General features: G+C 62.7%; 2 protein-coding genes across 2 annotated transcripts in view; both read left to right on the top strand.

Annotated features, from left to right (window-relative positions):
* HCFC1 (host cell factor C1) overlaps window positions 1-6,792 on the top strand; it is a 30,896-nt gene extending 24,104 nt beyond the window's left edge. The window contains 8 exon segments of the mRNA XM_084224031.1: window positions 305-700; window positions 1,216-1,337; window positions 2,035-2,169; window positions 3,694-3,879; window positions 5,003-5,091; window positions 5,093-5,304; window positions 5,974-6,037; window positions 6,612-6,792. Coding sequence (XP_084080157.1) covers window positions 305-700; window positions 1,216-1,337; window positions 2,035-2,169; window positions 3,694-3,879; window positions 5,003-5,091; window positions 5,093-5,304; window positions 5,974-6,037; window positions 6,612-6,651 — 1,244 coding nt within the window. The 3' untranslated portion in view covers window positions 6,652-6,792.
* A 935-nt stretch (window positions 6,793-7,727) lies between these two features.
* Window positions 7,728-15,382, top strand: part of RENBP (renin binding protein) — a gene marked incomplete at its 3' end in the record, with an annotated part of 8,320 nt that continues 665 nt past the window's right edge. The window contains 8 exon segments of the mRNA XM_084224030.1: window positions 7,728-7,862; window positions 8,366-8,441; window positions 8,542-8,617; window positions 9,324-9,496; window positions 11,113-11,199; window positions 11,201-11,353; window positions 12,654-12,735; window positions 14,134-14,309. Of these exon segments, the coding sequence (XP_084080156.1) occupies window positions 7,768-7,862; window positions 8,366-8,441; window positions 8,542-8,617; window positions 9,324-9,496; window positions 11,113-11,199; window positions 11,201-11,353; window positions 12,654-12,735; window positions 14,134-14,309 (918 nt within the window). The 5' untranslated portion in view covers window positions 7,728-7,767.

Below are 15,382 nucleotides of genomic sequence, written 5' to 3'. Positions count from 1 at the left end.
GTTTGGGGGGTCCTGGGGGGGGGGTTTGGGGGGTCCTGGGGGTGATGGGGTGGGCCCATGGCCATGGTGGTCCCATGGTGGTGACCCCAGGCCCAGGCTCTGGCCATCCAGGGGCTGTCATGGGTCAGTCTGGGGGCGTCTGGGGAGGTTTGGGGGGGTCACGGGAGTCTCGGTCCCATGGTGGTGGCCCCACGGTGGGGGCCGTGGTGACCCCGATGACCCCACGGGGTGGATTTTGGGCTGACCCCCCATACCCTGCCCCCACCCCTGACATGTCCCCATTGTCCCCCCCCCCCCTCCACAGGGACATCGGAGCCGCTGGAGCCCGGCGAGCCCGGGGGGGGCCCCTCGGAGCTGGGGGGGGCCCTGGGGGTCTCGGAGGGGGCGGGGGGCGCGGGGGGGGCGCTGCCCCTGGTGCTCACCCAGCAGGACCTGGCGGCTCTGGTGCAGCACCAGCAGCACCTGGCCGAGGCTGGGACCCCCCCCGCGGCCCCCCCAGCGACCCCCACCCCCGCCCCTCCCCCTCCCGCCCCCGCCGCCCCCCCCCAGGCGGCCGCGCCCCCCCCCCATTTGCCCACCGAGGCCTTGGCCCCCGCCGACAGCCTCAACGACCCCGCGGGTGACACCAACGGCCTGGGGGACCTGGGGACAGTGCCCGGGGGGGGCACCCCCGCCACCCTGCTGCCCCCCCCCGGCGACGGTGAGACACCACGGGGGGGGCTCTGGGGCTGGGACCCCCGCCCAGGGCAGTGGGGGAGGGGAGGGGGGTCCTTTGGGGGGTGGGGGGGGTCCCATGAGGGAGGGGTTGGGATCCATGGGGGGTGTTTATGGGGTGGGGGGGGTCCCGTGGGGGGGTTTGGGGCCCCTTAGGGGGCTCCCATTTAGGGGGGGATCCTTTTAGTGGGTGTTTATGTGGTGGGGGGGGGTTTGGGACCCCCGGGGGGCACCTGTTTGGGGGGGAGGGGTCCTTTTGGGAGATGTTTATGGAGTAGGGGGGTTAGGATCCATGGGGGGAGGGGTTGGGACCCCTTGGGGGGCACCCACAGAAAGGGGGGACACCCTAAAAGGGTGGGGGGACACCCATGTTGGTGGAAGGGGGGGTTGGGACCCCTTTGGGGGTTTGAGCCGCCACTGCTGACGATGGGGTGGGTGAGGAATTCCAGGGGAGGGGGGCTTTTAAGCCCCCTCCCCAATTTTTGGTGTGCCCCACCCCAGGCCTGGCCCCCTCGAGCGCCTTCGTGGCCCCCCCGGGCCCCGCGGTGGCCCCCAGCCCCGCCAAGCTGCAGGCGGCCGCCGCCCTGGCCGAGGTGGCCAACGGCATCGAGAGCACCCCCGTGGTGAGTGGGGAGGGGAAATTCCACCTCCAAATCCCCCCCAAAATCCTCACAAACCCACCCAAAAATTCCCCCAAAATCCTCCTCCAAATAGCCCCCAAAATTCCCCTCGAAATCGCCACGCGTCCACCCAAAATCTGCTGGAAATTTCCTCAGAATCTCCCCCCAAAATCACCCAATTTCCCACAAAGTTCTCACAATATCCCCAGAAAAAAATCCCCCCAATTTTCCCCCCAAAGAAATCTCCCAATTTTCCCCCCAAATTCACTCAATTTCCCCCCATAAATCCCTTATTTCCCACCCAAAATCCCCCCAATTTCCCCCCAAAATTCCCCACGATTTCCCAAGAAGTCCCTGGATTTCCCCCCCAAAAATCCCCCGATTTCCCCCAGAAATCCCCTCAGTTTTCCCCAGAATCCCCCCGATTTCCCCCTATAAAATCCCCAATTTTCCCCCAAAAAATTCTCCAAATCCCTCCTAAAAAATTCCCCCAATTACCCCCCTTAAAAAACCCCCCAAATTCTCCCAATTTCCCCCTTCAAAATCCCCCTATAAAATCCCCGATTTCCTCCTAAAAAATCCCCTCATTTCCCCCAAAAATCTCCCAAAAAATCCCCTCATTTCCCCCAAAAATCCTCTAAATTCCCCCCCAAAATCCCCTGGAAATGCCCCAATTTGCCCCCAATTTCCCCGCTGGCAGAAGCCGGAGCCGGGGGCGCCGCCCAAGGCGCTGCCCAAGAAGGAGAACCAGTGGTTCGACGTGGGCGTCATCAAGGGCACCACCATGATGGTCACCCACTACTTCCTGCCCCCCGAGGACGCGCCCCCCGCCGACGTGAGTCACCCCGGGCGGGGACAGACATGGGGACATGGGGACAGACACGGGGACAGCTCAGGGGACATGGGGATAGCTCAGCGGACAGCCCTGGGGACATGGGGACAGACATGGGGACATGGGGACAGCCCCGGGGACAGCTCAGGGGACATGGGGATAGCTCAGCGGACAGCCCTGGGGACATGGGGACAGACACGGGGACATGGGGACAGCCCTGGGGAAATGGGGGTAGCTCAAGGGACAGCCAGGGACAGCTCAGGGGACATGGGGACAGACACAGGGACAGCCCTGGGGACAGCTTAGGGACAGAACTGGGGACATGGGGATAGCTCAGCGGACAGCCCTGGGGACAGCTCAGCGGACAGCCCTGGGGACAGCTCAGGGGATATGGGGACACCTCAGGGGACAGACATGGGTACAGCTCAGGGGACATGGGGACAGTCCTGGGGACAGCTCAGGGGACATGGGGATAGCTCAGGGGACAGACACGGGGACATGGGGACAGCCCTGGGGAAATGGGGGTAGCTCAAGGGACAGTCAGGGACAGCTCAGGGGACATGGGGACAGCCCGGGGGACAGCTCTGGGGACAGCCCTGGGGGCAGCCCTGGGGACAGCTTAGGGACAGAACTGGGGACATGGGGATAGCTCAGCGGACAGCCCTGGGGACAGCTCAGGGGATATGGGGACACCTCAGGGGACAGACATGGGTACAGCTCAGGGGACATGGGGACAGCCCTGGGGACAGCTCAGGGAACAGCTCAGGGGACATGGGGACAGCCCTGGGGACATGGGGACAGCCCTGGGGACAGCCAGGGACATCCAGGGCCAACTCAGGGGACATCCAGGGACAGCTCTGGGGACAGCTCTGGGGACATGGGGACAGCTCAGGGGACATCCAGGGACAGCCCTGGGGACAGCTCAGGGGACAGCCAGGGACAGAACTGGGGGCAGTCCTGGGGACATGGGGACAGCTCTGGGACAGTCCTGGGGACAGCTCTGGGACATCCAGGGACAGCCCTGGGGACACAGAGACATCTGAGGGGACAGCCCTGGGACATCCAGGCACAGACCCGGGGATGTGATCATGGCACTGGGGACAGCCCTGGGGACATCCAAGGACAGCCCCGTGGCACTGGGGACACCCAGGGACAGCTCTGGGACACCCCTGGGTTCTCTGTCCCTCCCGTGTCCCCACTCTGTCCCCACGGGAGATGGCCTGAGGGTCCCAGCACCTGTCCCCAATGTCGGGGGTGTCCCCATGTCCTTGTCCCTGGCTCTGGGGGTGTCCCTGTGTCCGTGTCCCTGGCTCTGGGGTGTCCCCATGTCCGTGTCCCTGGCTCTGGGGGGGGTTCCCGTGTCCATGTCCCCACGGTGTCCCCATGGGAGGTGGCCTGAGGGTCCCAGGACCTGTCCCCAATATCCTGTGTCCGTGTCCCTGGCTCTGGGGGGTTCCCGTGTCCGTGTCCCTGGCTCTGGGGTGTCCCCGTGTCCGTGTCCCCACGGTGTCCCCACGGTGTCCCCAGGACGACGCCTCGGGGGTCCCGGACCACTCGCAGCTGCGCCGCCAGGAGCTGCAGCCGGGCACGGCGTACAAGTTCCGCGTGGCCGGGCTCAACGCCTGCGGCCGCGGGCCCTTCTCGGAGCTGTCGGCCTTCAAAACCTGCCTGCCCGGCTTCCCCGGGGCGCCCTGCGCCATCAAGATCAGCAAGGTGAGCCCTGGCAGAGACCCCAGACCCATTTCAGGGACCCCAGACCCATTTCAGGGACCCCAGACCCATTACAGGGACCCCAGCCCATGGGGGAGCCCGTAACATCCACCCAACCCAGCCCCCGAGCCCATCCCTGCCCACCTTCCCCAGGGCGCCCTGCGCCATCAGGATCAGCCAGGTGAGCCCTGGCAGAGCCCCCAGACCCATTATAGGGACCCCAGACCCATTACAGGGACCCTCCTGTGTCCCCCCCACTGTCCCCCAGCTCCCATAGGCCCCTGTACCCCCCGTGTCCCCCAACTCTGTGTCACCTCCTGACCCCTTGTCCCCCTCTGTCCCTGCTTTCTCCCCTGTCCCTGTCCCCCCTGACCTCTGTGTCCCCCCTGACCCCATGTCCCCCCTGATCCCTGTGTCCCCCCGTGTGCCCTGTGTCCCCCTGACCCCATGTCCCCTCTGTCCCCCTCATGTCCCCCATGCCCCCCTGACCCCATGTCCCTTCTGTCTCCCCAACCACCCCCATGTCCCCCTGACCCCCCTGAACTCTGTGGCCCCCTGACCCCATGTCCCCCCAATCCCTCTGTCCTCCCTGACCCCCTTGTGTCCCCCTGACCCCCCCATGTCCCCCACACCTCCCTGACCCCATGTCCCCCCCGATCCCTCTGTCCCCCCTGACCCCATGTCCCTTCTGTCCCTCCGTGTCCCTCTGTCCCCCTGACCCCCCTATGTCCCCTGTCCCCGCATGTCCTCTGTGTTCCCCCTGACCCTATGTCCCCCCTCATGTCCCCCATGCCCCCCTGACCCCATGTCCCCCCCAATCCCTGTCCCCCCTGACCCCCCCATGTCCCCTCTGTCCCCCCGTGTCCCCCACACCCCCCTGACCCCATGTCCCCCGTGTCCCCCTCATGTCCCCCATGTCCCCCTGACCCTCCCATGTCCCCCATGCCCCCCTGACCCCGTGTCCCCTCTGTCCCCCACGCCCCCCTGACCCCGTGTCCCCCATGTCCCCCCACATCCCCCACGCCCCCCTGACCCCGTGTCCCCTGTGTCCCCCTGACCCCATGTCCCCTCTGTCCCCCCATGTCCCCCCACGCCCCCCTGACCCCGTGTCCCCCGCTGTCCCCAGAGCCCCGACGGAGCGCACCTGACGTGGGAGCCGCCCTCGGTGACGTCGGGCCGCATCGCCGAGTACTCGGTGTACCTGGCCATCCAGGGGGGGCCCGGGGGGGGCCCCGAGGCCCGCGGGGGGGGGGGCCCAGCTGGCCTTCATGAGGGTCTACTGCGGGCCCAGCCCCTCGTGCCTGGTGCCGGCCTCCAGCCTGGCCAGCGCCCACATCGACCACACCACCAAGCCGGCCATCATCTTCCGCATCGCCGCCCGCAACGACAAGGGCTACGGCCCCGCCACCCAGGTGCGGTGGCTGCAAGGTGGGTCTGGGGGCTGCCAGGTGAGTCTGGGGGCTGCCAGGTGGGTCTGGGGGCTGCACACCCCTGGGGGAGGCTGTGACACTGGGATTGTCCCCTTGTCACCTACCGTGCCAAGGACAAGGGTTACAGCCCCGCCAGCCAGGTGCGGTGGCTGCAAGGTGGGTCTGGGGGCTGCAAGGTGGGTCTGGGGGCTCTGAAATGAGTCTGGGGGCTGCCAGGTGGGTCTGGGAACTCTGAAATGAGTCTGGGGGCGGCTGTGACGCTGGGATTGTCCTCTTGTCACACACCCTGCCAAGGACAAGGGCTACGGCCCCGCCAGCCAGGTGCAGTGGCTGCAAGGTGGGTCTGGGGGCTCTGCAGTGAGTCTGGGGGCTGCCAGGTGAGTCTGGGGGCTGCCAGGTGTGTCTGGGGGCTGCCAGGTAGGTCTGGAGGCTCTGCAGTGAGTCTGGGGGCTGCACACCCCTGGGGGAGGCTGTGACGCTGGGATTGTCCCCTTGTCACACACCCTGCCAAGGACAAGGGCTACGGCCCCGCCACCCAGGTGCGGTGGCTGCAGGGTGGGTCAGGGGGCTCTGAAATGAGTCTGGGGGCTCTGAAATGAGTCTGGGGGCTGCACACACCTTTGGGTCCCCCCCCCAAATTGCTGATGTCCCCCCCAAACCCCCCCAGAGTCAAGCAAGGACGGAGCCGCCGGGAAACCGGGCAGCAAACGGCCCCTGGCGTCCCCCGACCTGTGAGTGGGGGTCCTGGAGGGGTCTGGGGGCTCTTTTGGGGGTCCTGGAGGGGTCTGGGGGCTCTTTTGGGGGTCCTGGAGGGGTCTGGGGGCTCTTTTGGGGGTCCTGGAGGGGTCTGGTGGCTCTTTGGGGGGTCCTGGGGGGGTCTGGGGGCTCTTTTGGGGGTCCTGGGGGGGTCTGGGGGCTCTTTTGGGGGTCCTGAGGGGGTCTGGGGGATGTTTGGGGGTCTGGGGGTTCTCCTGGGGGGTCTTGGAGGGGTCTGGGGGTTCTTTTGGGGATCCTGGAGGTGTCTGGGGGCTCTTTGGGGAGTTCTGGAGAAGTCTGGGGGTGGTTTGGGGGGAATTGGGGGTCTGGGGGTTCTTTTGGGGGTCTTGGAAGGGTCTGGGGGGTCTTCTGGGGGGTCTTGGAGGGGTCTGTGGGTCAGTTTGGGGGGGCTGGGTGGGTGTGGAGGGGTTTTGGGGGTACTGGGGGGGCTGCATCAGGGGTCTGGGGGTTATTTTGGGGTTTTTTTTTTGGATTATTTTGAGGAGGGGTCTCCATCAAACCCCTCCCCAAATTTCCCCCCCCACCCAGGAAATCCGCTCCAAAGAAGCCCAAGGCCGAAGGGCAGTGAAGGACCCCCGGGACCCCCCCCCAGAAAAAAAAAACCAACACAACAAACCCCGGGGACCCCCCCCCAACACCCCCAATACCCCCGGGGGGGTTTTTGGGGGGGAGTTTTGGGGTCCCCTCGCCTCGGGGGGGGGGGTCGGGGGGGGCTTTTTTTTTACCTGTTGCAGTTGCTGGAATGAAAAGTTTTGTACAACGCTGCCCCTCCCCCCTCCTCCCCCCCCCCCCAAAATCCCCCCACCCCTCGGGACCCCTCCCCCACCCTGTACAGACCCCCCCGGGGGTGGGGGGAGGGGGAGGGGGGGACCCCCTGTGTATCATAGTGGGGGGGGGAGGGGAAAAAACGCCCCCCCCCGAGCCCTCCCCCCTCCCCTCCCCCCGAGTGTTGTGTCCGTCGTTTTTGTGCTATTTTGAAAATTAAAAAAAGACATTTTTTTGGAGTAAAAATTTAATGAAATTGGGGATTTTGGGGTTTGGGGGGGGGATTGGGGGTCCAGGAGGGGCTCGGGGGGGTTCTGGCTGCTCTGGATCCCCCAATTTTGGGTCTGGGGGCCACTTTGGGGGTCCTGGGGTCACTTCGGGGTCTCCAGACCCTTGAACTCCCCCCCAGTTTTGGGTCTGGGGGAGTCCCGGCTCTTAAAGGGCGTGGTCAATGACGGTGGGCGTGGCTAAGGGGAGGAAAGGGGCGTGGTCAGGAAGGGGGCGGGGCCGTGTCGCGAGGTCTCGTGACTGGGCAGCGGTCGCGGTCGGTCCGGAGGGGGGGGGGGCGGTTTTGGGGACCCCAAAAGGGGCCTGGGGGGGTCTGGGGGTCCATGGGGACCCCCGGAGTGGGGGGTGGGGGCGATTTTGGGGACCCCCCGGGTGGGGCTTGGGGGCAGAGGAGGTTTTGGGGACCCCCGGGGTGAGGCCGGGGGCGATTTTGGGGACCCCCATGGGGGTTTGGGGGGGCTGGGGGGACCCCTGGGGTGGGGGTAGGGCGGGGGGTTTTGGGGAAATCAGGGGGGATTTTGGGGACCCCCCTGGCTGGGCTGAGGGGGGATTTGGGGGGTCTGGGGGCTCCAGGGCTGGGTCAGGGGGGTATTTGTGGGTCTGGGGTCCCACGGGCGCCCCCTCCCCAGCCATGGAGGAGCTCCGGGCGTGGCGGGGCCGCATCGCGGCCGAGCTGGACGCGGTCGTGGCGTTCTGGGAGCGGCACTCGCACGACCCCGAGCACGGGTGAGGCTGGGACCCCCAAAAACAGCCCAGGGACCCCCCCCAAAACAGCCTAGGGACCCCCTGGGACCCCCCCAAACAGCCTAGGGACCCCCTGGGACCCCCAAAAATAGCCCAGGGACCCCTGAGACCCCCAAAAACAGCCCAGGGACCCCTGGGACCTCCAAATACAGCCCCAGTGACCACTGGGACCCCCAAAAACAGCCCTGGAACCCCCCAAAACCAGACCAGAGACCCCCCAAAAACACTCCTGGGACCCCTAAAAACACCCCCAGACTCCCCAGGGACCACCCCGGGGACCCCCCAAGTGCCCCCCACAACCCCAGGAGGGACTCCGAGCTCTGGGACCCCCCAATTTTCCCCCAAAAATGAGCCCAGGACCCCCCAGATTCCCATAGGAGTCACGCAGGACCCCCCCAGGCACCCCCCAAATTCCCACAGGGGACATCCCGGACCCCCAAGTGCCCCCGGGACCCCCAAATCCCCCCCCAAATTTCCCCCCCCAGGGGTTTCTTCTCCTGCCTGAGCCGCGACGGTTCCGTCTACGACGACACCAAATTCGTGTGGCTGCAGGGCCGCCAGGTCCGTGGGGGGGCGGGGGGCGTGGGGTGGGACCTGGGGGGGTTCTGGAGACCCCCCCCGGGACCCCCCTGAACCCCCAAATCCCCCCCTGCACCCCCAGATCTGGGTCTATTCCCGCCTGTACCGCACCGTGCCCCGGTTCCGCCGGCCCGAGCTGCTCGAGGCGGCGCGGAAAGGTGGGGAGGGGTCCCGGGGGGGATTTTGGGGGGAATCTGGGGCGGGATTTGGGGCAGTTCCCACATTTACCCATTTCAGGAGCAGTTCTGCACGTTTTCCATCCTCAGATTTCCCCAAATTCCCCCAATTTTACCCCAAATCCCCCCCAGTTTTTCCCCTTTTTTTCCTTCCCCCACTGACCTCCGCGGGTGCAGTTCCCCCTTCGAATTTTGGCTTCAATTCCCCCTTTTTAACTCCCCTCAAGTTGCCCCAAATCCCCCAATTTTCCCCCATTGATCTCTACGGCCGCAATTTCCCCTTTTTTTTCCACCCCCAAATTTCCCCCAAAATTCCCTGAAATTCCCCCAATTCCAGCCGGGAAGTTCCAACTCCACTGATCTCTCTGGGTGCTACTCCCCCTTTTTCCACCCCCCAATTCCTCTCAAATCCCTCAAATCTCCCTAAATCCCCCCCAAATCTCCCTAATTCCCCCAAATCTCCCGAATTCCCCCAAATCTCCCCAATTTTTCCCCAAATCTCCCCAATTTTTCCCCAAATTCCCCCATCGATCTCACCGCCTGCAGTTCCCCCTTTGGCCGCTAAGCGGCGCTGCCCCATTGATCTCTATGGGCGCCCCCAATGTTGGTTTTTTATTTCCCCGCCTCCAATTCCTCCAAAATTCGCCCAAAATTGCCCAAAACCGGCGGAATTTGCCCCAAATTTCAGCCGGGGAGTTCCTGGAGAGCCACGTGCGGCCGCAGCCCGGCTCGACCCGCGCCGCCTTCGCGCTGAGCCGGGACGGGCGCCCGGTGCGGCTCCAGCGCAGCTTCTACAGCGAAGCGTTCTGCGCGCTGGGGCTGGACGAGCTGGGCCGGGCGACGGGCGAGGAGCGCTACCGGGTGAGACCCCTCCCCAAATTAACGACCCGGGACCGGGGGAGACCCCTCCCCAAATTAATGACCGGGACCGGGGGAGACCCCTCCCCAAATTAATGACCGGGACCGGGGGAGACCCCTCCCCAAATTAATGACCGGGACCGGGTGAGACCCCTCCCCAAATTAATAACCCGGGACGCCTCCCCAAATAACCCCGGGACCAGGAGAGACCCCTCCCCAAATTAATGACCCGGGATCCCTCCCCAAATAACCCCGGGACCTGGAGAGACCCCTCCCCAAATTAATAACCCAAGACCCCTCCTCAAAGTAACCTGGGACCCCTCCCCAAATAAATAACTCGGGACCCCTGGGAGCCCTCCCCAAATAACCCTGGGATCCCCAAAATACACCTAAGACCCCTCCCCAAATAGCCCTGACTCCCCCCAGGGATCCTCAGTACTGGGTGAGACCCTTCCCCAAATAACTCTGAGACCCCAAAACACCCCTGAGACCCCCGAGAGCCCCCCAAAACACCCTTGAGACCCCCAGAACCCCGCAGCTCCATTTCCCTGTACCCCTGAGCCCCCAGCCCCATTTCCCGGAGCCCCCAGCCCCATTTCCTGGAGCCCCCAGCCCCATTTCCCGGAGCCCCCAGCCCCATTTCCTGGAGCCCCCAGCCCCATTTCCCCATTCCCCGAGCCCCCAGCCCCATTTCCTGAGCCCCCAGCCCCATTCCCCGAGCCCCCAGCCCCATTTCCCAAGCCCCCAGCCCCATTTCCTGATCCCCCAGCCCCATTTCCTGAGCCCCCAGCCCCATTTCCTAATTCCCCAGCCCCATTCCCTGAGCCCCCAGCCCCATTTCCCCATTCCCTGAGCCCCCAGCCCCATTCTCCGAGCCCCCAGCCCCATTTCCTGAGCTCCCAGCCCCATTTCCCCATTCCCCGAGCCCCCAGCCCCATTTCCTGAGCCCCCAGCCCCATTTCCCAAACCCCCCGCCCCATTCCCCGAGCCCCCCGCCCCATTTCCCGAGCCCCCAGCCCCATTTCCTGAGCCCCCAGCCCCATTTCCCGAGCCCCCAGCCCCATTTCCCGAGCCCCCAGCCCCATTCCCCGAGCCCCCAGCCCCATTCCCAGAGCCCCCAGCCCCATTTCCCGAGCCCCCAGCCCCATTTCCCTGAGCCCCCAGCCCCATTTCCTGAGCCCCCATTTCCCCATTTCCCTGAACCCCGAGCCGCATTTCCCAAGCCCCCAGCCTCATTTCCCTGAGCCCCCAGCCCCATTTCCTGAGCCCCTAGCCCCATTTCCTGCCCCCCCAGCCCCATTCCCCGAGCCCCCAGCCCCATTTCCTGAGCCCCCATTTCCCCATTCCCCGAGCCCCCAGCCCCATTCCCCGAGCCCCCAGCCCCATTTCCTCATTCCCCATTCCCCCAGCCCCATTTCCCGAGCCCCCAGCCCCATTCCCCGAGCCCCCAGCCCCATTTCCCCATTTCCCGAGCCCCCAGCCCCATTTCCTGAGCCCCCAGCCCCATTCCCCAAGCCCCCAGCCCCATTTCCTGAGCCCCCAGCCCCATTCCCTGAGCCCCCAGCCCCATTCCCCGAGCCCCCACCCCCATTTCCTGAGCCCCCAGCCCCATTTCGCAGGCCTGGGCGCGGCGCTGGGCCGGGGCCGTGTGGGGCTGGGCCCGGGGGGCTCCCATGGAGTTGGGGCGCCCCCGTTTCTCGGGGACCCCCCCCCCAGCAGGCGCTGGCCCAGGCCATGATGGTGCTCAAGGTGGGGCTGCAGCTCTGGGGGGACCCCGGCCGGGACCCCCAGGGGCCGCCCGAGGCCGAGGCCGAGGCCATGGCGGAGTGGGGGGCGCGGCGCGTCCTGATGCACCTGCAGGTACCCCCAAATCACACCTGGCACCCCAAAATCACACCTGGCACCCCAAAATTATCCTGGGGACCCCAAAATTAACCTGGGCACCCCTGAATCATCCTGGGCATCCCTAAAATCACACCTGGCACCCCAAAATCACATCTGGGGATCCCCAAAATTACACCTGGGACCCCAAAATTATCCTGGGGATCCCCAAAATCATCCTGGGGATCCCCAAAATCACACCTGGGCACCCCTGAATCATCCTGGGCATTCCTAAAATCAAACCTGGGCAACCCGGAATCACACCTGGGCACCCCAGAATCACACCTGGGCATCCCAGAATCACACCTGGCACCCCAAAATTATCCTGGGGACCCTAAAATCACACCTGGGCACCCAAAATCACACCTGGGACCCCCAAAATTCACCTGGGCATCCCAGAATCACACCTGGCACCCCAGAATCAGCTAGGGACCCCAAAATCACACCTGGGGATCCCCAAAATCACACCTGGCACCCCAAAATTATCCTGGGGATCCCCAAAATCACACCTGGGCACCCCAAAATCATCCTGGGGACCCCAAAATCATCCTGGGGACCACCCCCAAGCACACCTGGCACACCAAAATCATCCTGGGCACCCCAAAATCATCTTGAGACCCCAAAATTACAGATGGGACCCCCAAATCTCACACCTGGGACCCCCAAAAATCATCCTGGGACCTTAAAATTCACCGGGGTACTCCAAAATTGACCCAGGCACCCCAAAAATCACACCTGGGACCCCCCAAATAACACCTGGGGCCCTAAAATCACACCTGGGACCCTAAAATCACACTTGGGACCCCCAAATCACACCTGGGACCCCTCAAAATCACACTTGGGACCCCCAAATCACACCTGGGACCCCAAAATCACAGCTGGGACCCCCCCAAATCACACCTGGGACCCCAAAATCACACCTGGGACCCCCAAATCACATCTGGGACCTCCCAAAATCACACCTGGGACCCCAAAATCACACCTGGGACCCCCCAAATCACACCTGGGACCCTAAAATCACACTTGGGACCCCCAGAATCACACCTGGGACCCCAAATTCACACCTGGGGACCCCCCAAATCACACCTGGGACCCCCCAAACCCTCCCTGGGAACCCCAAAATTCCTCCCCCAAGAGCCCCAGAAGTCGCCCCAGGGGTCTCTTTTTCCCCCCAAGAGCAGCCCCGGGGGCTCCCCAAATTCGGGGGTCTCCCCTCACGGGGGGGTCCCCCCGGTTTTGGGGTCTCCCCTCACGTGATCCCCCCGGTTTTGGGGTGCAGAGGGGGGACTCGGTGGTGCTGGAGAACGTCAGCCCCGAGGGGGAGGAGCTGCCGGGGAGCCTCGGGCGCCTGATGAACCCCGGTGAGGGGGGACCCCGAATTTGGGGAGGGGGGAAATCTCAATTTTGGGGGGTCGATGCCATTTTTGGGGGGTTTGAGGCCAATTTTGGTGGGGTTTGAGGCCAATTTTGGGGGATTTGAGGCCAATTTTGTGGGGTTTGAGCCCAATTTGGGGGGTTTGAGCCTAATTTGGGGGGATTTGAGCCCAATTTGGGGGGATTTGGCGCTCAATTTTACAGGGAAACCTCAAATTTAGAGAGGGGGGAGCCTCAATTTTTGGGGAGAAATCCCGAATTTAGAGAGGTTTGATCTCAGTTTTGGGGCAGGGGAATTTTCCCGGGGTTTTTTCTCTTTTTGCCCAATTTTTTGCTTCTTTCTCCCTGACTTTTTGCTCTTTTTTTCTCTTTTTTTCCCCTCTTTTTTTTTTCTCATTTTTCCCCTTTTTCTCCCCCTTTTCCCATTTTTCCCCATTTTGCCCCCATTTTCTCCCCATTTTTCCCCATTTTCCCCCCATTTTCCCTCTTTTCCCCCATTTTCTCCCCATTTCTCCTCCTTTTCCCCCTATTTTCCCCTTTTTTTTCTCATTTTCTCCCCATTTTCTCCCCATTTCCCCCCCATTTTCCCCCATTTTTCCCTCTTTTCCCCCCATTATTTCCCCATTTCATCCCTTTTCCCCCATTTTCCCCTATTTCTCCCCATTTCCCCCCCATTTTTTCCCCATTTCCCCCCATTTTCCCCTATTTCTCCCCCTTTTTCCCCCATTTCTCCCCATTATTTCCCCATTTCATCCCATTTTCCCCCCTTTCCCCCCATTTTCCCTCTTTTCCTCCCATTTTTCCCCATTTTCTCCCCATTTCTCCTCCTTTTCCCCCTATTTTTCACCCATTTTTTCTCCGTTTTCCCCCCATTTTTTCCCATTTTTTTCTCATTTTCTCCCCATTTTTCCCCATTTTCTCCCCATTCCCCCCCCTTTTCCCCCCATTTCTCCCCATAATTTCCCCATTCCCCCCCCTTTTCCCCCCATTTTCCCCTATTTTCTCCCCATTTCTCCTCCTTTTCCCCCTATTTTCCCCCCATTTTTTCCCATTTTTTTCTCATTTTCTCCCCATTTTCTCCCCATTTCCCCCCCCTTTTTTCCCCATTTTTCCCTTTTCCCCCCATTTCTCCCCATTATTTCCCCATTTCATCCCATTTTCCCCCTTTTACCCCCATTTCTCCCCATTTTCCCCCCATTTCTCCCCATTTCTCCTCCTTTTCCCCCTATTTTCCCCCCATTTTTTCTCCTTTTTCCCCCCATTTTTTCCCATTTTTTTTCTCATTTTCTCCCCATTTCTCCCCATTTCCCCCCCCATTTTTTCCCCTTTTTCCCCCATTTTTTTTCTCATATTTTCCCCATTTTTCCCCATTTTTCCCCCCCCAGGCCACGCCCTGGAGGCGCTCTGGCTGCTGCTGCAGTTCTCGCGGCTCCGGGGGGACGCGGCCCTGGGGGCTCGGGCGCTGCCGGCGCTGCTGGAGGGGCCCCTCAGGTGGGGCTGGGACCCCCAGCACGGGGGGCTCTTCTCCTTCCTGGACGCCGACGGCCACTGCCCCACACAGGTAACCCCAAAATCCCACCCAGGTAACCCCAAAATTCATCTGGGGACCCCAAAATCCCACCCAGGTAACCCCAAAATGATCCTGGGGACCACAAAATGATCCTGGGGACCCCAAAATCCACCTGGGAAACCCCAAAATGATCCTGGGCACCACAAAATGATCCTGGGGACCCCAAAATCCACCTGGGAAACCCCAAAATCCACCTGGGAAACCCCAAAATGATCCTGGATAACCCCAAAATGCTCCTGGGAACCCCTCTGCCCCACACAGGTAACCCCAAAACCTCCTGGGCACCCCAAAATGCACCCAGGTAACCCCAAAATGCACCTGGGCACCCCAAAATACACCTGGGTAACCACAAAATGATCCTGGGGACCCCAATGCCCCACCCAGGTAACCCCAAAATCCACCTGGGTAACCCCAAAATCCACCTGGGTAACCCCAAAATGATCCTGGGGACCCCAATGCCCCACCCAGGTAACCCCAAAATCCACCTGGGTAACCCCAAAATGCACCTGGGGACCCCAAAATCCACCTGGGAAACCCCAAAATCCACCTGGGAAACCCCAAACTGCACCTGTGCACCCCAAAATCCCACCTAGGTAACCCCAAAATGCACCTGGGAAACCCCAAAATGATCCTGGGAAACCCAAAATCCACCCAGGTAACCCCAAAATTCACCTGGGCACCCCAAAGCCCCACCCGGGTAACCCCAAAATGCACCTGGGAAACCCCAAAATCCCACCCAGGTAACCCCAAAATGCTCCTGGGGACCCCAAAATCCACCTGGGAAACCCCAAAATGATCCTGGGCATCCCAAAATCCCACCCAGGTAACCCCAAAATGCACCTGGGTAACCCCAAAATGCACCTGGGGACCCCAAAATCCACCTGGGAAACCCCAAAATGCACCTGTGCACCCCAAAATCCCACCCAGGTAACCCCAAAATGCTCCTGGGGACCCCAAAATCCACCCGGGAAACCCTAAAATGATCCTGGGAACCCCAATGCCCCACCCAGGTAACCCCAAAATCCCACACAGGTAACCCCAAAATGATCCTGGGAAACTCCAAA

The sequence above is a fragment of the Fringilla coelebs genome (genome assembly GCF_963513975.1).
Source record: "Fringilla coelebs genome assembly, chromosome: 33".
NCBI lineage: Eukaryota > Metazoa > Chordata > Aves > Passeriformes > Fringillidae > Fringilla > Fringilla coelebs.
The sequence above is the reverse complement of the archived record's forward strand: the minus strand, read 5'-3'. Positions and strand labels throughout refer to the sequence as shown.